Raw genomic sequence first — 27,550 nt, 5'->3', positions numbered from 1 at the left:
GTTGTTTCGTGCATCAACGTTACAAGGGAGACATTACCCAAAATGTGTAAATGTTTTAATGACTGTGAGACCCAGCCAAGCCACTCATCACACAGGCAGAGTGTGCCCATCTCTCTCCACCGGGCTGTGAAGTGTCTTGGCTTGGCCTCGTCTTTGAAGGGGTCGTGTTCAAAAGGGGGCAAGGGACAGAAGCAGGAAGTTGTGCCAGAGATCTAACAAACCATGGCATGCTGCACACCATAAAGAATTCAGGGAACAATGAAAACAAGATTTCACCAAGTGTCAAATAAGTTGTCGTGTAACAGCAGGGACAAACACTGTAAGGTTGTGTATAGCTTCAATGAGCTTAAGTCTCTAACACTGCAGTGGCTGACAATACTCTACATAACTAAATGTTAGGGTTTTGTGTGTGTTGAGCTTTTTAAATTTAAACATGGGACTGAATATTTCTAATATGCACAATTTTTATTCTTTTTTTTAATCAAGTTCAGTTGAACTTCCATCTTTTTTTGATGTACATTGTTTTCTAATTCTTTAATGTTTAGACATCAGCAGATTTTCTTCTAAAATGCTGTTTCACTCACATTCCTTTTTCATTCAATAATGTTTTCAAACAAATATGTTATTTAGTTTCCATGTATGACTTTAATGGGGCACCTTATATGTTAACAGATTTTCTTCCCAAATCCATAGCTCCAAAACGCATTACTTTCTCCGAGAAGGAGTAGGACTCCTTATCCCTCTTCCTGCCGGTGCCTTTGGAGGTGCGGGGCTGGGAGCAGGGCTGGCTGCAGCGCTAGGAGCTGCACTAGCTGGCTGGGTTTTAGGCTGAGGAATCTCAATGGGAAGTTTCGGAGGGATGATTGTTTTGGGGGTCAGAGTTGGTTTTGCCTCAGGGAGTTTTTCCCCATGACGGTACACGCTGACCTACACAGACAAAAAGAAAAACAAGGACATCATGTCAGCATATTGTAAACATCTCATCTAGTTGTCTGTAAATCCAGATAAAGCCACATTTCAGAAGTATACACTTTCCAAGCAGATATTGTACTCTGCTGAAAAGAATAATTTTAAACTTAAATTACAAGAAAAGGGACTTGCCTGTGATATTGGGCAGAAATTTTAATAAACATCATTGTAAAAAAAAAAAGAGCTCTGGTACAGCAAAGAAAAGAAAAACCTCAAAGCTGATGAAAAAGAACACTTTCTGCCACATAATATCATGACAACATTCTCTTTCATTAACACTTATTTATGAGGCAAATAAATGTATAATATCTTTTTAATGAGAGTCTTAAATAAGACTTGCAACCGCTCAGAGAAAGTATAGTTATAAGAATCCCAACATAATATTGCAATTACATCTAAAAAAACCATCTTACTGCTCAGCTGTGAAACTTACCACTATATCCACAGACTCTCCTCCATACTTGTTCTGGACAATCATTGTGTATCTGCCAGAATCCTCCATTGAAACACCTTTGATTGTCAGACTTGCAAACTTGCCCTGATCCAAGGAGACCACGTACTTAAAGCAATTTAAAAAACATTTGTTAGGTAGAAGAGATGGACAGCATGTCGAAGAATACATGATTAAAATGTCTCTCATTTGATTCTCAAACCAGCTATTTTTCCACATGTTGTGGACCAAAAAAAGCAGACGTCTAAACAGAGATGAGTAGGCCTCCTACACCTGTCTGATGACTAGGGTTGTCTGCAAGCCAGCCAGGAGTTACAAGTTGTTGTTGTTTTTTTTTTTTCTTTTCTATTTTCTCTTTACAAGACACCTTTTAAGACTAATAGGAGGTGTCCAAAGGGTCTCGGAACCAGATGAACAAACCATATTTACAGGCTTCTTTAAATGCATCATAGCAGTGACTCTGCTCTGAACTCTCCTTCTGTTAAACTCCAGTCACTTCCAAATGACTGAAGTTAAACAGAAGGAGAGTTCGAGCCTCTCATTTGGCACATGATTCAAACATTGATTAATCTCTAACTCAGAGTAGCAGACTGAGCCTTGATTACTGTATTGCCAAATTCTCAGTGAGTTTTGAACAGACCAGCGAGTTCTTGATGTTCCATAACTTCAGTCTGCAGTGTTTTATGGTCATCTGGTATCTGTGGAATTAAACTCCAAAAATACACGTTTCTTTTGGATATCAGGACCCCAACAGAAAGAAAAGAGTTTTCCTGTTTAACCCTTGTGCTATCTTAGATGACCCCACCCTTACATTGACGTGTTATCCCTACCATGACAAAGGTGGATAAAGGTGGAAAGATTTCATGTAATCCATGGACACCAGTGAAGATCACAAATCATTGAAGAAAAAAGGTTCAGCGCCCTGTCTAGTGGGTCTAGATGACCCAACTCCCAATGTTAAAGTGCCTAGGATAGCACAAGGGTCAAAGCCTGTTTAAAGACGTCTGTCTACATTTGTCAAGCACTTAAGAGAACACTAAATTCTGACTCATGTCATGTTAAAACAAGAGACATCATCACTGTATTTTAATTCCTCTCACTCACGACTGCCTGTTTTTCAAAGCTTGTTAATGCATTTGTATTAGCAATTATTAAAAGGAAACGTGACAGCCTAATTAAATTCCTAAATGAGAGACATTTATCTTTATTTTCTGAGAAATTTCTATTCTTTTGTTGCCTAAAAACCTTCTGAAATAGCTGTTTTCCAATCTGCCCAAAACGCAGTCTTTGAAAATTGCAGTCATTTAAAAGACCAATGCAGGTTAATCTGGCTGTTTCTTTCCTTTTTTGATGGACTGATGAAAGGAAGCTGATTTATGAAAAAACATTGTCTGGTAATTACAGTTGTTTTGGTGACAACGCACTAAAAGGTCCTTCTCACTGACAAAATGTTCAAAAGCATTAGCTTTTGTTTTTCATCATCGGTTCTTGTTCACCTCTATTAAAGCATGTGCATATCGGTTTTTGCAGCTATTTCTACTCTCAAGCTCAGAGGAATATTCCCCAGTTTTGAATGCATTTCTGTTTGGTTCTTTCGTTATCTATGTATCCTCTGTAGACTTTGTGCTGTAAAGATAGGGAAGAAGATCCCCTGAGGTTTAAAAAAAAATCACACCACCAAAGACCTCGGTTCTTGTTATAGGCAGATTATTAGCAGGTGATGGAGTGAATAAAGAAAAGGGCAAATGAACAGAAAGTCCTCCTGGAATGGGTTTCACAAACTTATATCTACAAAGCTGATTGAAGCCTCAGGATGCTGTTGAAAGAGCATTCAAAGGGAAGCACTAGAACACAGACTGTGCGTTCTTGCTGGCAAGTAGGTCGATGAGAAAAGAGAGATAGATTTGTTCCATTTCTCAACATTGAGAGAACTCATAATACTCAACTCACCCCAAGTCCTCTAGAACAGGCAAAGGTCTTTGTTATGTCCTAATTCTGTTCACATCTTTTGGTGAAAGTATTGAAAGATCAGAGCTCTAAAGGAAGTGCAATTTTACATTTGAGATCGCAGGAGTTTCATCAGATTTCATTTAATGAATGATGCAATGCTTGAAAAACAATGCAATAATATACCACAAAGATTATTTAATTTGTATAGGGTTAGATTTAAACCTAAACAAAATGTTTTTATTTTTTTTATTTTTAAACTTGACTGAAAATTATTTTGGTCTCACATTGTAGCTCACTGGAACACAGTTTCTGCTTTTTCCTTATATGCTTGGCACTAATTTCCATCTATACAGGAAAGAAAAACTTTTATAAAATTGTTTCAACAGTTCTGAGATACTATTGCTAGTAGGTTTGTGTAAAGTGCTCATTTGGTCCTGATTTGTTAAGTTTGGCACAAAAATGGCTTGGTTTTATCTTGGAAGGTGCCATGGCTTGAGAATGATTGCACTTTTCTTTATCAAGATTAGCCACATGTGGTAGGCTTCACTTTAATGATGTCGTCAAATAAAAGTAGTTGGCCTGTTTTCTCACAGAGTCTGATATCGAGGTTGTTCCATTGAAATCAGATTAGCCTTTTACTGGCAAAATGACACTGCTGGCTTTCCAGCACAGAGACAAATGACCAGTTGTCCTCATGTGACTAATTATTAGCAAGAAGATGCTCAAGGCTGTGCCCTTACTTTAGATTTTTTTGATACTACCTAAATAAGGAGTCAGATGAAAACAGTCTGCAATGATTCAGCATGATGCATGAGTTCATATTGAGTGCAGAAAAATATGACGGTAGCATTGGCTGAGTTTGAAGAACACTCTGTTGTAGCTATGTTGGATTAATGAGACGATTAATCACCACAATGGAAAGAGAGGTGTGCCTCAAAGAGGTTAAACTGCTTAAAGTCAGAGTCAGCAGTATTATTTTTGCAGTTTGGAATCAAATAAAAGTATTGGACCGGCTGGTGGTGCCTGACTTACAGACCAAATTCAATCACGTTCTGTGGCTACAGACAAAAAAAATTGTGAAATGCTTTTTGGGTTCCTGGTAAAAGATGTAATTACCTGGTCGTCAGGTTCAACCTCTGCTCCATTTTTCAGCCATGACACCTGAGGTTTGGGGTCTCCGCAGACTGTACATGTTAAGCTGAGGGTCTGCAGAGAGCAAACGCAGATGCATTAAACAAACCCAGACAAGCAGGGATCGTTTCACCAAGCGCCTGGACATCTACCTTCTTTTCCATAATGGTAACAACATCCGGCAGTCCTCCTATCACCTTACCACGATCTGAAACAAGCCATGCACACTATTGTTATGCATTCCTATTTATCAGTAACATAAACTGTTAAATGAGAATGATAATAAACTCACTTTTCTCAGCGTAGGCCTCGGCTCTAAAAACCACATAAAGTTAGATGTTTGGGCAGTGACAAATAGGGAAAAAATCATGACTTATAGAAAAAAGGTTTGTGTCACTGTTTGCATGCTTTTTTTCTTCCCTTAAAGAGTTGTTAATAAATATTAAAGAAAAGCTGAGGTAAAAGCAAAATTACATCCCATTATTATTTAGAGGTTTGAAATATTTCTCTCTGAAGGAGCAGAAAAAAAGCTTCTGTTTGATGAGGGCTGTCAGAACAGCACGGCGAGAGCAAAGGTCAGCTGCAGGACCAGATGGCTGGGGAAGCTCTGCACTCCTCTTGGCATGCTGATGCTCAATCAAAAGGGCAGTGGGATGTTACTTGTTTCAATGTGTTTGTAAAATCTTTGGCTTAAATGTCTCTCTTTGAATTTTAATTAGAAAAGGGATTTGGACAGCTCCCTCTCTGCATGCAGAACAGTGCTTTTAGTGTCACTTTTTTTCTTTAAAAATTTGAAATAGAAACAAATAACGTGTTGGATTTGCTTTTGCCCAATTAGACCAAGGACCACAATGAAGCTCTGCCACCTGCATGCTTCTAATTTTAAAATTAAATTTTAATTCAATAAAAAGGGAGTTATTCTCGTTTACATTGCACTAGAAGATTCTTCTTGGACATTCAGAGGAGGTTCAATCCTAAGGTACTCTAATCATTTTAACAGTATTGCTGAAATAGCAAAATGTGCAAGAAGCTGTTGTGTGCCCTCTCACTAAATTTTCACTTTTTCGTTTTATGTAAATATGTTACATCAAGGACTGAGCTAGGGGTGCAAGGGGGCTGTCCCTCCAGTAAAAAGCCCTGCGCCATCAATCTTTGAGAAAATATTAGCGTCACTATTGACAAAGATTATGAAAGCATCAATATACGCTTCTCCAAGCATTAGAAAAAGAACATCAGCTAAAAGAACTACTGTTTTTACATGAACAACAATATTAAAACTGTTTGAAATACATATTATTGATCATTTCATTTAATGGCCGTCCACTCTGATGTTCTTATTTGCTACCCTTCCAAAGTCTTCTGCCCCCCCTCCTGTTAAAAATATTCTAGCTCAGCTCAGCTGTTACATGTTTTCTGAATAACTTTAATAGCATCCATGTAGGAGCTGTAGCAATGCTATTTAAGGATTTCATTTCTACAAATAACATGCAGCCATTCATTTGGCCTACATACTGCATGACACTACAAAGCAAGTTTGGTATGCCAAGGTTGCTTTTTGTTAACCGCTTTGACCAATTCTTTTAAAACTGCAATTGCTCTAAATGGTGCAGCTGCATAGCTTAAACGATCTTCCCCAGGATTTATGAATTTCATTTGTAATATAGTTTGCAGAACTGTATTATTTCATTTGTTATTTTTCTGAGCAAAAATAGTTAAAAGCCTATAGAAATCCTGATTTCAACATCAATAAGAAGAACCATATTTCTTGAGATGTTGAACAGAAGAGTTGTGACTCCCTGGAAAGGGCAGCATAGTTCTCATGAATAAAGATAAAGATTCCAAATTTATTAGAAATATTCCAATAATTCTATCATTAAAACATTGTAAAACATGTCGGAAAGTGGCTATTTCTTGATGTAGTGTATATGCTTAATTTATTTTAAAATATACAAAAGGAATGTTTTAAGTTATTTTATTGATTTCAGCCATAAGTTACAGATTGTTAAAGGGATATTGATTGTTCTTCTCTGCCCACAAGTCAGTTGCATCATTTGGAAGTAAATACCTGCTGCAAAAGTCTTGCAAGACGTCTCAACTTAGTTCAGAGCTCCATGCAATCAAATGCACTCATGCTCCTACATGAGAATTTATAGTTAGTTAACTGGCCTGATTTGTGCGTACATACTCATATAGTTGCAGACTGTTAATATTATAGGGTTAGAACAAAGGCCTATTTATCTTCCCATCTATTGGGTGTCTCTATGAAAGAAGTATTAGGCAATATATATCCATACACATGCAAAAATATAAATGTATATATAGACAAAAATATAAATAAATTCTTACTTGAGCTTCTGGAACTCAGCAAAAGCTTTTTCATACACTGCAAAACAAAGAAGGTATTTTGCCATTTTCACACCACTGATCTGTGGAAACAGATTTCAATGCAATTTGCTGTATGTGGTCAAATTATGGTTGTGAGCTGACTTTAAAACTCTATACTATAAACTTGTAAGGGTAAGCATATCTGTTGCTTTTAAGAATGTTTTTAATACATAAAAATAATAATAATAATTGTTATAATTATCATTATTATTATAAAAGGAGGTGCTGACCGTCACCGCTGAGGTCCAGGGTTCGTTTGTGAGAGTTTTCAGCATTTGTGATTACGATAGAGTACGATCCCTTATCCTTCTCCCCTGGCTCGATCACCTGTCATCACACAAACAGAAACTACTAAATGACTTTAACTCTGTGATTTGCCTCAGAATTCTTCAGTTTACTTAATGATTAAAACTGCATATATATATATCTGACTAAATAAACAAATAAATTGTCAAATTATTCATCCTAACTGGGCTTCTGTGTGTTTGCTTTTAGGCAACCTCTTTTCAAAAGGCTGAAAACCTTCATATGTCAAGACAAACTGTGACATGTCCCTCTCTGTGGTGTTATATTGTCTTAAAATTAACATCATGTAGAAGCTCAGTACAAGAAACAAGATGTGATATTACCTCCATAGTTGCCATGGCGGGATTTCCACCAATCACAGTCTTGTCACTGCGTGAGAGTTTAGTCTCACTGCAAAGTAGAAAAAAAAGAATAGAGAAGTTACTGTGGATGTGTATGTAGTGTTCTTGAGAAAGTGAAGCCTGCTTCACATCTAATGGATGAAAATGTTGCAAAGCCCTCTCCAACATTACACTCTCAGAGAAAGGAATGCAAACATGATTTTCTCTGATTCTTTTCTGTCTTTTCATTTCCTTTTCATTCTTTTCACTTTGCTTATGAGATCTAGATATGGAAAAACTAGAGTATCACTTAAGCGCACATTTCTGTCTGAAAAACAAAGACATGTTATTGCATTACTTGAATAATTAAAACACTTCCCAGCAGCAATCCCAAAAGTCATTTAGAAGTTTTTTTCAGATTTCATCAGTTTATCCTGTTTTTTTCCTGTTCTCCTTTCTTTCTTTCTTTTTCCTTCATTGTCATCTGCTACTCATATGAGCAGCTTCTTCTAGTCCTTCCTAGCCTTATTAGTCTTGCAAGTTCAAACTCCTTACCCATGATACCAGGTGACGTTCATCTCTGAGGTGTAATACTTCATGTGACACTGTAGCTGGATACCTGTTGCTGTGCACTTAATCACCAGCTCTGCAGCACTGGCTCCTAAGAGATGTCAAAGAGCACACTAAAGATCAGAATCTGATGCATGCTGCTGCTTAAAATCCTGGTTTCTAGGAGCTAAGGCATGCATACTGCCCCTCAGTGCATTGGCTTTACTTGCTTTGCATGCAAAATCAAAGTTCTGTTTGTGGGATGGGGTTGGAGTCTCATTTTTAGAAGTGGCGTCCGTGGGTTTTAGACAATGAAACTGCGCTAATGAGCCGGGGAGCAGATTTTGAATAATGGACTGGTTCTGTGTTCTTTTCAGTGAAACACTTTAAATATGAAAGGATTCATTGTCAAAAGTAAAGCAGATGGACATTGAAGGCTATTTCTTGTAACATTAAGTCAGTGTGAAGCTCACTGAACATTGCTATAAGAAAAGTGTGTCATCTACCTGGTCAAATCTCCATGGTTTCCTATTATCACTATAATAAACCTTTTTCTCCTATACCACCGTGGCTGTAACAGTTGCGGCAGAGCTGTCAAGTGAATATTGCTTAAAATAGGAGTAAGATGCTTCTCCACACTGTCACTGTGACAGTGCAGTTGAATTTAAAGGGATTTCTCTACATGATGGCCAAATGCTTCCAGCACGACAACTTCTGCTACTTGCTGATAAGTGTTTATGAGTAACATTGGGATTTGAAAGCAGAGGCATATCAGTCTGGCGATGGATCTGCTTAATCTCTTATCACTACAGAGTGATTTTGCAATGTTAAACTTAGACAATTTAAACCACATCCCACCGGTGGGTACAGGAGGATTCTTTTTGCTCTTTTTTTTTTAATGCATATGGCCTCATACGATTACTAACATTTGTATTCAGTTTTCCGCACGTGTGTGGGCATACATGCATCCATGGCAGATACCTACCAGCCAGTTGGCTGAGCTTGCTTATGGCATCATCAAAGACTAGAAAAGAAGCACAGGAACACGTGTTCAAGAAGCAGACTGATAGAAAGATGCCATGCTGCCCTCTAGAGGTAGAAGGGTTCATTTAAAGTTTGCTTTGCTGCTGTTCAGGTGTTCATTGATCACAGTTGTCTGTAAATAAACTCAATTTTTGTTTTTGATAAATAATATGATTATTTTGTACTGTTCTTTTAGATTTTTTGCCTTAGATATTTAAATATCTTCCTTTTTGGCAAAGATTTAGTCATTTTTTAAGACTTTAAATGACAGAAAAGAAAAGAAAAACATACCTTTTCCACTGATGTCAATTTGGCTCATATCTTTTCCTCTGTCGTCACTGATGGTGGCTTTATAGACCCCTGTTGTCTTTTGTGAAAACTGGAGAAATTAACAAGGAAAAGAAATTTAAGGCTTTTAACCCAAAGTCCAGCATAGTCCAGGCTTTGATGGGGAGTACCAAGAAGAAAGGTACCCCATTCCAATTTTTAAGATCTTCGGTGTGACCCAAAATAACACAAACACATTGGCCTTATTCTAAGAACACAAGCCACGTCATTCGCAGAGACCAGTGTTTTTTTTTCATATTTAATGAAATTGGTACCATTTTTGAAATCTGATCTGATAGATATGTGCCTCAACCTTCCATCAAATATATGTTTTGTAGTTTTAGCATCATATTGCTAAGGAGTAGGTATTTTGTGGAAATCCATTGGAGTTGCACTTTCACACCTCAGTTGTTGCTTTATTTTACATAACTGTTGTATTTTTCTTTGTCAAATTATTAGAAAAAAGGCATAAATGATGTTAACTGTGTCCCAGTTGTGCCTGAATGTTGGTGGATTCCGTTTAATATGGATATAAGTTGACACAAAAAAAAGGGCAGCAGTTGAACATAAGCAGTTTGTCGTACCTCTTTAATTGGCAGTTTGCAGACACCTGATCCAAGATCAGGCTTTACCTCTGGGATGATCTCTGTGTCTTCTTTATACCAGTGGAACTCTGATTCCTTCTTTAGATTAGCAACCTACAGCCAAGAATCAAGTATTATGTATAGGTATCATTTAAAAAAAAAAAAAAAACTTTACCAACATTTTTGCTCATCATCAAATCCAAACAACAAAAAGCCACATCCTCCATTCACTGTACTTCTGATTATCCTTAAAAATGGTACGATAACTTTCACTTTTGTGAAAATAGATATTCTTGTGTGTTCATATCCACCTGGGCTGCTCAATAATTTAGATGCCTACACTGATCTGATACTGTTAGCACATTATTAATGTCCCCCAGCAATATATGTAACTTACTTTTACTGCAAGTTATTTAACAACAACAACAAAAACTCCAAACTCTTACACAACAATAAAACATTAGTTGTTGGGGTATGTGCAGAAGTTTGGAGGTCTCTTAGGTCTGCAGATCATTGTATTACCGTAATTTAGTTGTGTTTATTTTCTTGATTTATTAACACTTTTCCAGTGCAAGCAGTTTATTTTTTGTGCATTTTAGTATCTTTTGACGGGATTCCTGTACAGTGAAGACCAGGAAAGCTTTTCTGGCATCAAATTAAAGTCCTGTCTTGAAAAAGAATAAGTGAATGAAGACAAAATAAAAGCTTTTAGGTATTGCCTAATGTTAAAACAGCTTTCTTTTATTTCAGGTTTGACGTACTTGTGCCAACTTTTTTATTTTTATTTTTTTAATTGCTCCTGTATTTTCTTGCATGCGCACCCCTGGTGTGAAATGTCATTCTACTGGGCATCCCTTTTAGTTTCATGGCAGTCCAAATTTAGCACAATGACGGCTGAGCATGACTTCTTTCTAGAGTGACATCCCTTAATGCCGCACTATATAGTGTTTCTTTTGGTTCAGCATTTTCCAGTCCATCTAAACAAATTTCCCCTTAGTGACAGCTTACATTTTCTTGCAGACTTTGACAAAATTACCTTCCATCTTACTTTTATTTTAAGTGGCGACACTTATTTGAGGGAGTCTGCAGTTTTTCAAAAAGGCTGCAGAAGTTGCTACGTTTATTAATTACATGTAAGTTCATCTGTCTTCTTCTTAGGTCTTTAATTTTTTATTTTACTTAATAAAAAAAACGTTAATTTTTTTTTTTTTTTACCAAAGTTGCCAAAAATGTGTCCCTGAATGCTATAGAAAACAAAAATCTAATGAAATGCTGAAAAGGGTAGTTAAACGACATTTTCTGGCAATGACACAATCACTGGATGCAAACAACATCCAAACAGCATCTGCGGATTCAGATTCTTTTATTTCTGTTTATTTCATGTTTAGTTTTAGCCTGATCTCAATCTGTGCAAATACATTCAAATGTTTGCACATTGGTATTTTACCCTGAAAAAATGAAAATTAAAAAACTTTGCGCAGAAACACAGATGGTCATTTTCTGCCAAATGGTGATGTTTTTGCATCTGATCCTTGTTAGAAACTCCCTTTATTTATTTTACAGGTTTGATGTGATTCTAAAGGTTCATTTTTATTTGCCCAATGATTAAATGAAGCCAGTAAACATGATCAAATAAGAAATACTATATGAATCCTTGGAGGGAGATCAGCATTTGTCAGCAAAAAAGTCAAATTTTAGGTCACTGTTGATAGTTGCAGTTGCTGCAGGTTTTTTGTAGAGGTCAGTTTTGCAGCAAACCTGACAAAGCTTTAAACAAAAATGCACAGTATTGTCCCATCAGCATTTTGACATCTTGAACTTTGAATGGTCAGTCAGTTATCCATAACTGTCAATGTCCATTTCTCACATTTCTGGAGTAGAAATACTGAGTTGCTTTGGAGTTTATTGTTTACCTTGCAGACTAAAGTGACAGAGCAGTCATCTCCAATCTGAAGTGTCAGGAACTCACTGAAGTGAGGGCCTGTGTTGAACAGATTGACAAAAAAAAAAAAAAATAATAATAAAAATGAGCTGTCGTAAAAATAACTCAGTGTAAGTTGAAAATGCAAAGTTCAGGCGTTACAAGTTACCCTAACTCAATCCCATTTTCCTAAATAGTTCAAACAGATTTTTGCTTCCAAGAATAATTTTTTGCCTTCTTTTTAATTTTGAGTAGATTTGTGATGAAAAACCTCTACTTTCCTTAACTACATTTGGCTTTTGTTTCTTTTTCTTTTATCCTTTACTATACTCATCATACTATACTTATTGCTGTTTCTACATGGACTATAAGCAGATATATTTCACTTTTGTTTTACTATCGGACTGCAAAGTATTTGGTTTGAGTGAGTGACTAATCAATTCCATAGAGTGAAACCGAAAAGTAAAGGATTTTCTGCTTTTCTTACCCTCTTTCACTCGGATGTACTCTCTCCTCTGGTAGTCAGCTTCAGCCAAAGCTGCTTTGAATGCTGTATTCCCATGCAGATACACAGGAAGAATAAATGAAGGGTCAAGTTTTTCAGTAGTTGCTATAGATTATCACTATGTGCAAATATATGGTCAATAATCCAACATAACATCTTTTACCATCTCCAATCAAGACCAGTGAGCTCTGTGCTTTGCCACCTCCATCAGTGATCTGGCATGTAAATGTCCCCTCATTCTCCTCTGTGAAATGGTCCAGAATGAACTCAATGATACCAGTAGAAACATCATGGCCCATTTTGTTGGGCTGCAGAAAAATGGCAAAGTGTTGTTAAAAAAAAGGCACAAGTGCTTGATGAAAGACTTGCTGTTTTTAGACTCTTCTCTTTGATTATGCCTTTCATGTAGCAGAAAACTATTGTTTGAGACAGTGTAGAAAAGACAGGCAGCTTGTTCACCTTGAAGCCAGAAAGTAAATTTTTCATCTCTTAGTTTCTTTTTTGTTCTGAAAGCAAGTGTGTCTTACATCAGCTCCAGACAGTTCCTTGTTGTTGGCAAAGAATTTGTAGGTGACATTGGAGGAAATTTCTTCAGCCTGCAACCAAAACCTCATTCTGCCCCTCTCCAAAATCTTGTAGGACAATTCGATTTTCAGCGGGATGACTAGGGGAGAATACAAGGGAGGTGTGTAAAGGACAGGACAGGAGGGGGGAGGAAGAGAGATGGGCAGGTGATGCAAAAGCAGGTAAGACTTTTTTGGATCCAACCAAATAGGGAAATATGTCGCCAAAAGAACCTAAGAGGTTCAAAGCTTTTGAAAGAAAGGAAGGAAATGAAAGCATTAAAGAGAGAAACAGCTAACTAGACACTTGGTAGGAGAAATTAAGATGAAGCACGGAGGATGAGAAAACATAAAAGGGACAAGAATTACAAGCGATACCTACTTGGGTGTCTGATGTCATGGCTGAGTGCCAGCATCTTGGCCAGCTCTGAAACATAAAGTTGTCTAATTATTTTAATGTTATGATGCATTGTTTTTAATACCTTCAACATAACTTTGAGAATAACTTTGAAGCTGGAGAAGTGACTTCTTTGTGTTTAATTGGCAGGAAAAATGCAAAGACTTTGGAGGTTGAGGCAAACATTTCCACAGATGGGACTTTGCATCCCCAACAGTGTTAGTCTGAATATTAATTAATAGAGTTTCAAAATTCAGGAAGCACAGTTAAAAAAAAATAAAAAAAACACTGAAACTTTGTAACCAATGAAAATTACAACCATACTGTGTCTCGTTGCACAAAATATCTGCAAGACAAATGAAAGAAAATGGGTGGAATCTTCAATGTCTAACACTATATTACCTAGTGGCAAAATGGTGCAACAGAGAAAAAAAAAACACAGAAACCTTCTGACAGAAAGTCATTTTGCCTCGAAGGCATTAAAGTTAAACACACTGTGCCCCAAACACAGAGAAAAATGGTAAGCAATATGCTTAGATGGTATTCATCAGATGTCTAATGATTTCTTTTTTTGGCTGTTGGCTTTGTGCCAGTGCAGTCATTTTTAAGTACAGTCTCACTGCTTTCATCTTTGGTGCATCCTACACACTGCCTGAGTTCTTCGATACACAGTTTCCTTTTGATTTTTTAACTCAAGTCTGCACTTTGATGTCTGGATGTTGGCTACGGCTCTTCAAAATTTTATTATCAAGATGTGAAAATTATTAGCTTGATTTACTTTAACAAAAAGATAACGACTCTGTCTGTCTGTCTGTCTGTCTGTCTCTACCTCTCTGTCTGTCTGTCTGTCTGTCTCTATCTCTCTGTCTCTGTCTGTCTGTCTCTATCTCTCTGCCTGTCTGTCTGTCTGCCTGTCTCTACCTCTCTGTCTGTCTGTCTGTCTGACTGTCTCTATCTCTCTGTCTCTGTCTGTCTGTCTCTACCCCTCTGTCTGTCTGTCTGTCTGTCTCTATCTCTCTGTCTCTCTATCTCTCTGTCTGTCTCTACCTCTCTGTCTGTCTGACTGTCTCTATCTCTCTGTCTCTGTCTGTCTGTCTCTATCTCTCTGTCTGTCTGTCTCTACCTCTCTGTCTGTCTGACTGTCTCTATCTCTCTGTCTCTGTCTGTCTGTCTCTATCTCTCTGTCTGTCTGTCTGTCTGTCTGTCTGCCTGTCTCTACCTCTCTGTCTGTCTGTCTGTCTGACTGTCTCTATCTCTCTGTCTCTGTCTGTCTGTCTCTATCTCTCTGTCTGTCTGTCTGTCTGTCTGCCTGTCTCTACCTCTCTGTCTGTCTGTCTGTCTGACTGTCTCTATCTCTCTGTCTCTGTCTGTCTGTCTGTCTCTACCCCTCTGTCTGTCTGTCTGTCTGTCTCTATCTCTCTGTCTCTCTATCTCTCTGTCTGTCTCTACCCCTCTGTCTGTCTGTCTGTCTCTATCTCTCTGTCTCTATCTCTCCGTCTCTCTATCTCTCTGTCTCTGTCTCTCTATCTCTCTGTCTCTGTCTGTCTATCTCTCTGTCTCTGTCTCTCTCTCTCTATCTAGGTGCAGGTCTATTTTCAGATTTTTCATCCAACATTCTGTTGTTCTGAGTATCGGCGGCTACTGTGTTTTTCTGACTATAAGTCGCACCGGAGTATAAGTTGCAGCACTCAAAAAATTCACGGTAAAAAAGAAAAATCATCCATCACATTTTATGAGTCGCTCTTTTGGGAGAATTTTAACAAAATACGGCTACAAGAACAGACAATTCAGAGAGTGGAGATGATAGTGGACTTCAGGAGGAACCCCCCTACCACCCCCCCACCCCCCACTCACAATTCTCAACAGCACTGTCCCCTCAACATACTCAAACAGGTTCCTGGGGTCCACCATCTCACGGGACCTTAAGTGGACCGCCCACAATGACTTGGTCCGGAAAAAGGCTCAGCAGAGGTTGTACTTCCTGTGACAACTCAAGAAGTTCAACCTGCCTCATGAGCTGCTGACCATCTTCTACACGGCAATAATCCAGTCTGTCCTGACCACATCTATCACAGTCTGGTTTGGTTCAGCTACCAGACACCACAGGAACAGACTACAGAGAGTCATAAGATCTGCTGAGAGGATTATTGGTTCCAGCCTTCCCCCCATTCAGGACCTGTACCAATCCAGAGCCAAGAAGCGGGCTGGCAGGATCATAAAAGACCCCTCGCATCCTGGTCACTGCCTTTTCAGCCTCCTCCCGTCAGGGCGACGCTTTAGGACGATGCACACCAAAACCACTCGCCACAAAGACAGCTACTTTCCCCGACCTGTCACTCTGATGAACTCCTGACTCAGGACCATTCAAGGACACTGAACAACCACAGAAACTGCCAAACTGGAACTACTGCTGCTGCATTTTTGACTTTTTTATTTTATTTTATTTCTTTATTTAGTTATGTTTATTTATTCATATAGCTACATTATATCTACCTTCTTTTTACTATTTATCCTTTTGTTGTCTTACCCCTCACACATTCTATACCTTGCCAGTTTGCACGAGAGCACAAGTTACTGAAGTTAAATTCTCTGTACATGCAGTAGTTGCTTTTTTTTAAATCACATACAAGTCGCACCTGAACATAAGTCTCTGGCCAAACTATGCAAAACAAACCAACTTATATTCCGAAAAATATGGTTATTTTAATCAACAGTGTCATGTTAACACAAATAGTTCAAATGTACCTTCAGAGGTGATTGTGTAGCTGGATGACACCCCTTCTGTGTTGGTGACAGAAACAGAGAATGTTCCAACATCCTCCTTATCTGGGTTCTTAAAAATCAGCTTCGATCTGCAAAGCAGGGACAGAGAGAGACTAAATCACAAAAGCAAGTACGAAAGATCTATACAGTAACGGCAACTATTGGGATGTACATGCACAACAGTACACGTGCACATGCATCTATGGCCTTACTGGTTGCCTTCTGTCTTTATCACAAGTCCTTTGGAGAAATCAGTGATTTCTTTATATTCCTTCTTCCAGAGGAACTGAGAGCCCTCACTTAGTTGGCAGGACTCAAATGACAGAACAATGTCTCCTGTCTTCTCATCCACCACACAAGAAACCTCCTGGGAACCTTCAAAACAAAAGAAAATGCCAGAATGCCTCAGAAGCTGGCCAGGACTTCTGACAGATTCAAAGATTCAAAGAGGTCTTTCCTTCCTACCTCCAAACTTCGAAAAAAGGGAGCATCACACATACATATTTGGTCATGCTTTATGTTAAATACATTGACTTTTTTTCTTTTACAAAAACTTTCTTATGATCTCTCTATTGTTAAAGGTTACCTGCCACAGCCTTGGCAGTCACAAGGTCAGAAGCCATTGAGGCCATGCCTACTCCGGCAGCATTGACAGCACGCACTCTGAACACATAGCTTTCACCTGCTTGCAGACCTGTTACCTAGGAAACAGACAGCAAACAAGCAGTCTAGTTTGGGAGGAAGAACAGCACTTTTGACAGTAGTAATTGTTGAAAAGAGGGTTAGATATTTGCTAACTTTAAACACTGACGCCATGAGGAAAAAGAGTTTAATAAAAATGAATGTAGCATTCCTAAAGAAAAGGCAGTGATTCAAAAACTACACCAAAGAAGACTCAAGGTACACAGGCTTAAAGTTCACAACTACAAAAATGACATACAATTTCTGAACTGAAGTTTAACAATAAACTGATTGAAGTGACCAGCCAACCAAAAGAGAACTACTTGGATAACTCAGAAGTAAGTAAAGGGCCTTTATTCTTTATTGCCATGCTATTTAGATAACTAGACAGTGCTGTGAAACATATGTAATTATTACCCCACCACTTTCTTGATTTTTGCTTTAGATGTGGTATTTTTTCAAATGATAAACACAATACATTGATTCAAAATGTTTTAAACTTCCCCATTATATGACTGTAACTGTTTATGATTATAATACAAATACAAATGAGAAAGATATTTGTTTAATACAAAAAACAAGTTTTGTTTTAGTTTTGTTGTTTTTGTGTACAGTACAGCAAAACTAAAATTCTACAACTTCTATCCACTAGGTGTCTGTCAGTATCATACAGTTTCAAGTAATGTTGACTTGTCTGTAAGATGTAGTTTAGTATTTTAAGCTTGGCTGCAATAGAATTGTATAATAAAGGGTGCTATTTAAAAAAACAGTTAAAAAAGGAAAAAAGTACATGAAGATTCATTGATATATAATCTCACCTTTAAGAAGCGGTGACTGACAGCTGCCTCATTGGCAGTAACCCAGTCAGTGGAGTCTTTTTTAGCATATTCAACATGATAGCCTGTAATTGGTCCAGAACCACAATAGATTGGCTCTTCCCACTCAACAACCAGTGAATTATCTCTCACTTCACAGAATGTCAAGTCATGGGCTGGGCCTGCATGACCAAAAGAAAAGAGGGGTAAGAAGAAGGTTAAAATCTTGCAACATTTTTTTTTGCTACAGAGATTTTATGTTTTTTTTCTTCAAATTGTCTATGATCATGTCAGTGAAAGCCGAATATACCTGGCTCTGGCATTGTCCATGCCTCACAAGTAAAGTCGGTCGAATGTTTGGAAGCTGGTCCAAGGCCAGCCAGGTTGGCTGCATAAACTCTGAATTGATAGACAGCTCCCTCAGTCAAGCCCTCCACCTGTCAGTACATGACTACTTAAGTCCAAGCGATAGTTTTAACAAACAGGACTTGCTGTTTTAGTTTTCTATAAATGTTAATTAAGAAACTTTTGTGTGAATGTTTGATTTTTGCTTTAAAAAGTCAAAATAACATCAGAATTATCCAATTAAAAAGTAAATGCACCTTGTAAAGTCTCTCATGGACCGGTGGGATATGAACCTCCCTCCACAAGGCTGTTCCACTGCGGCGTTTATCCACATAGTACTCTTTGACCTCCGCACCTCCTGAGTGAAGAGGCTTCTTCCAGTTCAGAACCATTGAACGGCCATCACAGTTCAGCAAGGCAATGTCATAGGGAGCAGAGGGGGGTGCTAAGGATACAATTTAAAATAACTTATTTATTAGACCTTTTTTTAAATAACATTTTGCACATCGGAAAGTCAATGTTAATATGTTAATACTGACTAAGAGCAGCTTTGACAGTGAGAGGTGCAGATTCCTGAGATTCATCACTGAGGCCCAGCTCATTAATGGCCTGGACGCGGAACACGTATGTTTGTCCTTTGGCCAGACCGCTCACCACAAATCTAAAGGAAAAGTCATTAAATGCAAAATTTGTAACTTCAGCTTTTTTTTTTTTTATTATTATTTAATAAAGGAAATACGCTTTAGATCTACAGTCTGTTTGTGTTTAAATATGAACCTACTTGGTTTTCTTGTGGGGTTTATGATTAGCTGATGTCCAGTCTTTAGACCCAGCCACACACTGGTCAATGTAATACCCAATCAGGTTGTTGGGGTCCTTTGGAGGAGCCCACTGGATGAGGACAGAGGTGTCTGTTTCTCTTGTTGCAATAACTTGACCAGGAGCAGAAGGTACACCTGTGGAGAACAGAAGCAAAGAGAGAAAAAAAGACTCAGGCCTATTCTAAAGATGAATCATTTAACGTGCAAGAAAAGTGAAGCAGGTGGCAGACAGACCTTTGAGTTGAAGAGTTTGAATCAGTTCAGTTGGCTCTGATGGCTCGCTGGTCCCATGCATGTTGGCAGACAAAACTCTGAATTTGTATTCTTTTCCTTCCGCCAGGTCAAAGACGGCATAACGGGGAGATCGAATGGGCACCTGGGTGTTAACACGCTGCCATGCATTGCTGCCTGACATGAGCTGTGGAGATACAGACTGAATTAAAGTGGTTCAAGCAGAACCTCATCCATTCCTAAAGTGGTGTTATCCATTTAAACCTTGTAGTTAATAGTAAAAATAAAAGTTCTGCGTTTTATTTATTTATTTATTTTTTACCTTCTCTAAGTAGTACCACATGGGAGCCTTGCTGTAATATGGTGGGGATTTCCAGCTCAAGACAACATAAGTTCTGTCAATTTCACACACTTGAACTCCTGATGGAACACCGGGGGGGTTTCCTTCAGCTACCAAGAAACAATAACCAATACATAACCTTAGCACCATATCAAAAAGCTACCTCAAACAACCTGTATGTGCAGATGTGGTACACAAATTTTATGACAAATCCCCACCTTCTTCTACTTCATGGTAGGAGACAACATCCAGCTGTCCTCCAAGCTTTTTGGCTGCAAAAGTTAAGAAACACACTGTTTAGTTTCTAGAAGCTAAACTAATACACTACATTGTAGATTTATAAAGTAGTTGTCACAAATTTGGCTTTACCAACAATTTAGACTATAAAGGAAAGATATACCTCAAACTGAGATATATGTGACCAACCATGCACACCATTTAAATCTAAAATAGTAAATAAAAGGATGTGAGTTAACACCATTATTCGTTAAAAAATAAATAAGGTGGTCCCCTTTTTAAACTGTACATGAATCTAGATTATTGTCGGCTGAAGATAAAATTAATCTAACTTTTGTTGGGAGTGGTTTGGATAAAGTTGATCCTGCTAGGTGGTTTAAATTCAGTGGATAAATGGAACCCAGTTTGGTAAATTCAATTCATGTAGTTAGTGCAGCTGCAAAGAGTAGATTTGTTCTCAGCCACATATGAGACAGAAATGTGGCAAAGATTTAGAGTGCAGTCAGGTGAGCATGACCAATACAGCTGCAGTGCATTTGCACCCAGTCTCATGGCTCTCATTTATATGCTAAAGCTCATTCCAATTTAGACAGTAAATCATTTTACCACTGAGGCCAATGCACAGAAGCTAGAGATTAATAGCAATTTACTAAAGCACACAAAATCTGCAATCTGTATATCAATATGTTGAAAAAAAAAGAAGATTGGCAAGCAGGTCAACATTCCTCTGTATAAATGTTAAACCCACCGTGGAGCCTCTCAAACTCTGTAGGATCCAGTGCAGCAATAGGATCGGACATGCGGGAGGGTTTGCTTATTCCCCGGGAGTTGACAGCTCTGACTCTGAAGTAATAGGAGTGTCCTTCAAATAGTCCCGACACTGGGTATTTACAGATTTTAATGGGGTGGTCATTGCACTGGGTCCAGTTTTCAGTTCCAACCTCACATCTGCAACAATGTACACAAGAAAAAAAAGAGGAGTCTAAGATAACAGATGTTGCACAATAATGTAACCCAGTGGAAAAAAGTTGATTTTGTCCATAATTTTAACTTTTTTCTTTTTAATAAAATACTAACTCAGACAACATTCTTAATTAACCATTAATCAATGTGTTCTTAAAATTGATGATTGGCCAGTACAATATCTCCATCCACGTGTAACATAGCGCGGGCAACGTTTACTTTTACTGCTTTTTTCCAGAATAAGCTAAAATAGCCACAGATAGCTTTTGTGTTTTTAGTGTTAATTTAAGGAGCTTTTACTTGTCTACAAAGTATCCCAGGATTGGGCCTTCTGTAGTTGTGTTAGGGGGTTTCCATGACACAATGACATAGTCTCTGTTGGCGTCATGGATCTTGATGTCCATAGGAGCACCAGGTGCACTTGGAACTGGTGGTGGACCATCTGCAAGGGATCAGATAATTTTATTAATCCCTAAATGGAAATCGTTTAAGGAATTGTTTGATCTGTGTTTGTTAAAACACTGGCATTTTACTTTTTGATAACAATCACTGAAAATAAAACATAGATTCTATTTTAAAGCTTCAGGTGTGATTTGAAACAAAAAAATGTCAGCAAGAATGAAAGGAAAGGTGTGGAGGACTGTGATGGGAGCACCCGTGTCATTGGTCAGGGGGATACTTAACCCTTGTGCTATCTTAGATGACCCCACCCTTGCATTGACGTGTTCTCCCTACCATGATAAAGGTGGATAAAGGTGGAAAGATTTCATGTAATCCATGGACACCAGTGAGGTTCACAAAAAAAAAAGGTTCAGTGCACTGTCTATTGGGTCTAGATGACCCAACTCCCAATGTTAAAGTGCCTAGGATAGCACAAGGGTTACAAGGAGGTGGATAATTCTCTGTTGCAACCCATAGGGGGTCGAAATGCAAAGGAGTTATTAGTTGCTTGAATATCTTACCTGCCACTGAGACAAAAGCACTGTGTTCTGCAGTGCCTCCCTTGGTGACCATACGAAGAGTATACAGGCCTTCATCATCTTTGTAAAGATTTGGAATAGTCAAGGTAGAGAAACCTCTGCCTGTTTCAATCTTCACCCACTTAGATTCGAACAGACGAGTGTCTAAAAAATAAGCAAAAGCAAACTTTATTCCTCAAAACTCTAAATGTGTGCTCCTCCATAAACTTCATTACCCTGAATTTATCAAATGTAAGAGGATATAAATTATAGAGATAAAAACTGGAAATTTACTTTGACTTCTCATTTATTTAACTTTTCACTTGACTTTGAGTTTGGAATTCCTAGAAAGATTAAAGATTTACCATTGAACTTAGCAAAAAAAGTTTCATTAGTTAGATGAAGTTCTTTTGGTTTTGATATTACTTCACCGATTTAAACAGATGACTTAAAATCTGGAAGTGTTTTGTATTTTTTTTAAAGAATTTTAGAGACACATTAAAAAATACAAAACTCTGCCCATTATTATCAAAGGTCTTAAAGACCTGTTTTTCAGTTTCATATTTTCTTCTTTATCACTGCAATAAAAAGTGGAATTGACTTCAAGTCAAACTGATACAACTCATGACATCACAAACCCTAATTTGGGGACATTTTTATATTTTGGTTTTATTCTATTTGGGTCTTGAGTACAATTGTATCTTCTTAAAGCAAGAGCACAGATTTCCACAACATGATAACCTATTCCACCTTAAAGCCCAGAAAAGGTATTACATTTTCCAGACATACAAGTTAATACTTACCATCTCTGTACCACTGTGCCTCTGGTTGAAGGTTGGCCAGGTTTGGGCTTAAGGTCATGGTGGCAGACAGAGTTGCAGATTCTCCCTCGGTGGCAAACACTGGTCCGAACTTCTCCACAAATGTAATGTTGATTTTTGTGTAATGGATCTTGGGAAGCATTGCAGCTTTGAGGCAGGGTACAGAAAAACATGGTCAGACAGGGATTTAATTTTGCAGTGTCCTGTTTAACTGTTTGTTACATTGTTAAGAAATATGAGCAATGCTGTGCACCATAATCGTTGCCATTCTACAAATGAGCCATTAGAATTTCATTATTCCATAAAGCTAAAGGGAGTCTGAGCTTTGTCATAATAGGACACCTACCTGTAAAAGGTAACCATGCATATGGACTAGACTCCTCCTCCTCCTTGTATCCTAAACAATATAAGAACACCGTCAGCTAAAGATTTTGCCATAATTATAGATGTCTAACTTTTGCATGTGCATTCAAGTCACTGTGAGTCGTGCAATCACTTAAAGTCACTATTTTTGTTTTTGTAAATATAAGTACACAACTGGGACTCCATAACATCAGATCCTGTTTTAAATAGCAAGAACATCAGGTACCAGTAAATTATTACTCTTATAGTTACCTAAGATATTGTTTACAATTTATTCTTGAGGTGATAGTTAAAACTTCATCAAAAACATAACTTTTATAACTTACGCTTTACAATGATAGAAGCCTGAGAAGAGACCTGCCCATGGGAGTTTCCTGCCACAGCAGTATACTGAGCCGTGTCATCAGTTGAACATCTACAAAGGAAAACAAGTGAAACAAAAAAGTTACAAAAATGTATGTTCAAAAAAGTGTTAACTAAAAATTTGGTTTTGCAAAATATAGTGGTGTTTTTCTGTTCTTTTATTTGGAATCTGGGCAACGTCGACAGGTGTCTGAGAAAATATGACACTTGAGGATCTGCTCTTGCTTATAAAGTACAGGAATCATGTAATTGCTTTTTTTTTTTTTTTTTTGAAGCTTTGCGCAAATGAACAATTATTGTCTGAGTTCATCATTCAGTCTGGACAACAGTCAACAGCTGAGCAGGAATCACAGACTCTGGGCACAGCCCAGCTCACCAATACAGCTCATTTTTGGATCATAATGTTTTTAACTTTCCCGTAAAGCTTGTGCTAACTAATTTTATGTCTGCCACAAAAAGGCCAATAGCACTGAAACTTGGTATGGAAGATGTAAGATAAGCAATACATAGCAATACATAGTTAATGTTGTCTATTTTTATCAGATTTCACAGAAATCTGCTTCTGTAGTAGAGGCAGTTATGGGGATAATCTTTTGGCTGCTTACTGTCTTTATTGGAAATCAAACTTTTAATTAGCCATACTCTTTCATGTTCTCTCTGTGTACCCTTGTAAGCTTGTTCTTGCAAGTAGTCCTCCTCTAATCCTGCTGCATTTTTATATTTTTACATTTAAATATTAGATATACATCTTAAGATGACTTTTTTAAACTTAAATTCAATTTTTGTTGTAAAGTAGTCATCTACCTACCAGTCTTTTTGTCTGAGTTTGATAGAATCATTTCAAAGTGTGATGACTGAAAACCTCCTGGAGCCCCTTAGCACTGAGATAAGCTGAGCTGCTATACAGACCAGAGATGCCTGCATTGCTCTGCCAGGGATCCTGAAGCCTGTTTGCACACACTCAGCTGACTGAACCCCTTACCCATAAACTTGTTACTAACTGCAGATGTTTTACGGTGTTTTTAGAATTTCTGTTACAATTAATCCATGAAATCAAGCTTAATTTGGGCTATCAATAAAGAGTTATAGTCCACTGATTTAGCAATATTTAACTGTGCAATTAGTAATAGAGATGCAAAACAAATGAAAACAATGCAATCTCACTTTGGTATCTCAAGGGAATGGCTGCTTCCTCTGGCTTCAACCAAATACTTTCCAGAGGACAAGTCCAGGATCACACCGTCTCTATACCTAAAAAGATATGGTCTGTTTAGGTAGAGTTCAGAAAGAATTTGTAGGAATTCTGTGTCTCTGGATTGCTTTTATAAAACTTTCGACCTTGAAAATGTTATTTACTCACCATTTGACAACTGGCATGGGAAAGCCTTGAACAGTGCAGAAGAGTTTGATTGGAGTGTTTTCAAACACAGTGTGGGATCTAAGTCTGACCAGGAACTGCGGTCCTCTGATCATGGGCTCCTCGCGCACATATTTATCCACCATCTTTGCTTTTACCTAACAAGGCAAGTAGGATACAAAAAATAAAAATGACAGCAATGCATCCACCTTTTACTTTGTTTTTCACATTGCATTAAAAAGATCAATGAAGAGTGAAACAGATGTGCAGAAACCAGTCTGGATAAAACCAACTCATGCATTCTCACCACTTGCTGGATGCGAGCTTGTGTTTTATAATCATATCTTTCCTCCATTGTCTCAGAGCTAAAGAAAGAAAATGCAAATTACTTTTACTAACAAATACATAAAGAATTGCATTGCAAATAGCTTTGAATTGGAGGCTTGTTTTCCTTTTTTACTAACCTAATAAAAAAAAGAGTTTATACATACAAATAAATGTTACTGATTTAAAAAGAAATTAAATAAAATAAAAATGTGCATTGAATACTATGCAAGAGGCACAACATTTATTGGTAATCATGTGACACGTGTAAAAAAAGTGAGATTTTAGGGAAAAAACATTTCTTAATTTCACACTTTTTTGTTTGCAAGCCATTTCGCCCCAAAACAGAAACATTAACCTTTGTTCAGTTTGGGGAAAAATGTATGTTATGTGCAATTAGACAGGAAAACTCGTCCATTTTTGACTCAATATTCCTATTTGTATAGAAGTGTACATTTCTTTGCAGTCTGACAAGCCTTTTATCTGAGTTTAATCCATCAAAACAAGCAGCATGCAGACAAATGCTTTACTGACAAAAATGACATACCGTACAATCTTACCACCAAAGTTCAATATATTTTTATTGTCACACTTCACATAAGCCTTTAATTAAGAATATTAAAAAAAACATTAATGTGCAAGGACATTGTTTTTAAGCTCAATCATAAATCACAATTACAAGTAGCCATTATTTAAAAAAGAGACATACACACACACACACATAAACTAAACAACGAGGTATTTCCAGTAGCATTGAATTCTCAGAAAAATACAAAAATGACGCCAGCTAAAATCAAGCAAACTTTGTGTTACGCATTAAAGTCTCAATTTATTCACAAAAAAGATAGCTCTATAGTAACACTGCAAAATTTTAAAAATTACACTGACAACAGCTATTTCCTGAATCAAACTCAAAGTTGTTTATCTTCTCAATGCTAGTTAAGATATAGGCTTGTTGTAAGCTACATTCACACCGCTCTCAGCAACGCGCCTTCTAGTGGCCACTTCCAATGAAAAGTCTAGGTAAACACATAATTCGGGTTTCCATGTTCAACATTCTATCATTGGCCTGTGGCGTTTCTACGACTGTTTTTAGGCTTGTTGTACAAAACATCTTACCATTAAACGCACATGCCAATTAAACCAGGTTAAACTTTGTCAACTCAGAGACTCTGATTTGGTAGGGACGTTTATATTGCATCCCTTTAAGTGCCAACTGTTTGAAAAATGACCATTACGGTTTGTACCTGGCTGGAATTATCTGGTAACAAGTCTTTCGTTTACTGGAATAGAGCCGTGAAAGAAAAAGCCTGGAGCAAGATTTGCAAGATTTGCACCGCTTCAACATTTCGCACCAAGCATCTTCCAACTGCAGGTTGTGGGCAAGCACTAGTAAAAAGCAGAAAAGGAAAAAGAAGCCTCTCCTGCTTTTCCATTTTGAACACCATGAGCCCTATGCGCATTCAAGAATGCGTGTTAAACTCTGTGTACAAAGCCAAAGCTGAATTTGCATTTTTAGTGGCAACAAAGTAAAATGCTAACCACTGTTAGTAAAAATATCAGTAGGCCTGCTGATGATGTTTTTTTTCCAAGTTCTGCATGAACCTTTGCATACATCTCTTGTACCTGCTGTACTCTTTAATCACACGCTGGCTCTGTTTGTGGTGGTATTCATGGTTGTAACTCCCACTTTTAAGTCGTGATGACATGGTGACACAGTTGACACTGACCTGTAGAATAAAACATGCATAATGATCAATTGTTTTGACCATTATCAAAAGTAAAGCAGAAACACAGACAAAAGTTACTTCATCATGAGCATTGAACTAAAGGATATTTTTTACACAACACACAAAGATTAAGAATCACATTTAAGAAAAAATAAATAAATAATAATAATGGATTAGATTTATCTGGGCTTTTCACTCTTCATGTATACTTGGTGATGACAGAGGCGTGGCTGCCCCTCTGACCATCACCGGGACATTCATGCGCATTCACACAACAGTGGAGCCACACTGGAGGCAGGGAGGGGGAAGTGTCTTGCCCAAGGACACAACGACAGTTGACTGGGGGGAGCAGGGATCAAACCACCAACCCTTCGATCATTGGACGACCCGCTCAACCTCCTGAGCCATTGTCGCCCATAAAATGCACTGAAATTAAAGCTTAAACCAAAGAAATGCTTCAAAGTAACAAACCTTTATTTCAACTATGATTTAAATTCAACCTGTGTTGATAATGCCATAAGTGAACATTGACCTTTTAGCCTCTTAATAACTGTCCAACTAAAAAATTCAGATTTTATTATGAATAATCATTAAACTTTGATAATCTCAAACCTTAACATTACTAAACTTATAATGCCAACTTCTAAAGAGTTATTTTTTGACTGGTAACTCCTGTTTAGGTTTGTTGACTTTGTAAAGATATGGATTCTTAGAACAGACTTAACTTTAAGCCTAAGTGATCAGTTCAGTTGACATTAAATGATTTAAAGTTTTGTGTAGATCAATCTCTGACTTAACTAGTAATAACCAAATCCCAACTAGCGATTGTACAGTTCTAAACTAAGCTTCAAAGTTAGAGCCCATTCTATGGATTTACTAAAGTGGTGGAACTTTTAGATGAGGACTTCTAAATAAACACGGAGACCCACACATTACACCTTGACTGACAAAGACTGTGAGACTGGACCCCCTCAGCACCAACATGCAAACACAGATGTAAAAAAAGATAAGTTTTAGACTATTTTGAAATAATAATTAATCAAGGGACAATGCTGT

The 27,550-nt window shown here is 37.6% G+C and overlaps 1 protein-coding gene across 1 annotated transcript in view; it reads right to left on the bottom strand.

The window, feature by feature from the left end:
* Positions 1–504: 504 nt before the first annotated feature.
* myom2b (myomesin 2b) overlaps positions 505–27,550 on the bottom strand; it is a 40,654-nt gene continuing 13,608 nt past the window's right edge. Inside the window, exons 2-39 of the mRNA XM_078944563.1 lie at positions 26,391–26,494; positions 24,748–24,805; positions 24,444–24,598; positions 24,248–24,334; positions 23,047–23,135; positions 22,704–22,754; positions 22,340–22,504; positions 21,540–21,701; positions 20,878–21,019; positions 20,363–20,562; positions 19,596–19,649; positions 19,360–19,487; positions 19,041–19,224; positions 18,767–18,941; positions 18,525–18,646; positions 18,243–18,430; positions 17,951–18,077; positions 17,644–17,822; positions 16,731–16,845; positions 16,357–16,519; positions 16,127–16,233; positions 13,367–13,411; positions 12,949–13,085; positions 12,585–12,729; positions 12,404–12,466; positions 11,909–11,976; positions 9,996–10,109; positions 9,376–9,463; positions 9,047–9,085; positions 8,068–8,173; positions 7,516–7,582; positions 7,117–7,213; positions 6,848–6,884; positions 4,794–4,816; positions 4,654–4,709; positions 4,487–4,576; positions 1,403–1,528; positions 505–927 (exon numbers count right to left, since the gene is read on the bottom strand). Of these exons, the coding sequence (XP_078800689.1) occupies positions 706–927; positions 1,403–1,528; positions 4,487–4,576; positions 4,654–4,709; positions 4,794–4,816; positions 6,848–6,884; positions 7,117–7,213; positions 7,516–7,582; positions 8,068–8,173; positions 9,047–9,085; positions 9,376–9,463; positions 9,996–10,109; positions 11,909–11,976; positions 12,404–12,466; positions 12,585–12,729; positions 12,949–13,085; positions 13,367–13,411; positions 16,127–16,233; positions 16,357–16,519; positions 16,731–16,845; positions 17,644–17,822; positions 17,951–18,077; positions 18,243–18,430; positions 18,525–18,646; positions 18,767–18,941; positions 19,041–19,224; positions 19,360–19,487; positions 19,596–19,649; positions 20,363–20,562; positions 20,878–21,019; positions 21,540–21,701; positions 22,340–22,504; positions 22,704–22,754; positions 23,047–23,135; positions 24,248–24,334; positions 24,444–24,598; positions 24,748–24,805; positions 26,391–26,494 (4,278 nt within the window). The 3' untranslated portion in view covers positions 505–705. The remainder of the gene's footprint in view (positions 928–1,402; positions 1,529–4,486; positions 4,577–4,653; positions 4,710–4,793; positions 4,817–6,847; positions 6,885–7,116; positions 7,214–7,515; positions 7,583–8,067; positions 8,174–9,046; positions 9,086–9,375; positions 9,464–9,995; positions 10,110–11,908; positions 11,977–12,403; positions 12,467–12,584; positions 12,730–12,948; positions 13,086–13,366; positions 13,412–16,126; positions 16,234–16,356; positions 16,520–16,730; positions 16,846–17,643; positions 17,823–17,950; positions 18,078–18,242; positions 18,431–18,524; positions 18,647–18,766; positions 18,942–19,040; positions 19,225–19,359; positions 19,488–19,595; positions 19,650–20,362; positions 20,563–20,877; positions 21,020–21,539; positions 21,702–22,339; positions 22,505–22,703; positions 22,755–23,046; positions 23,136–24,247; positions 24,335–24,443; positions 24,599–24,747; positions 24,806–26,390; positions 26,495–27,550) is intronic.

This window comes from Oryzias latipes, chromosome 3, assembly GCF_053564925.1.
Source record: "Oryzias latipes strain Hd-rR chromosome 3, Olatipes_Hd-rR_3.1".
Classification (NCBI taxonomy): domain Eukaryota; kingdom Metazoa; phylum Chordata; class Actinopteri; order Beloniformes; family Adrianichthyidae; genus Oryzias; species Oryzias latipes.
This window is presented reverse-complemented; position numbering and strand designations above follow the sequence as displayed.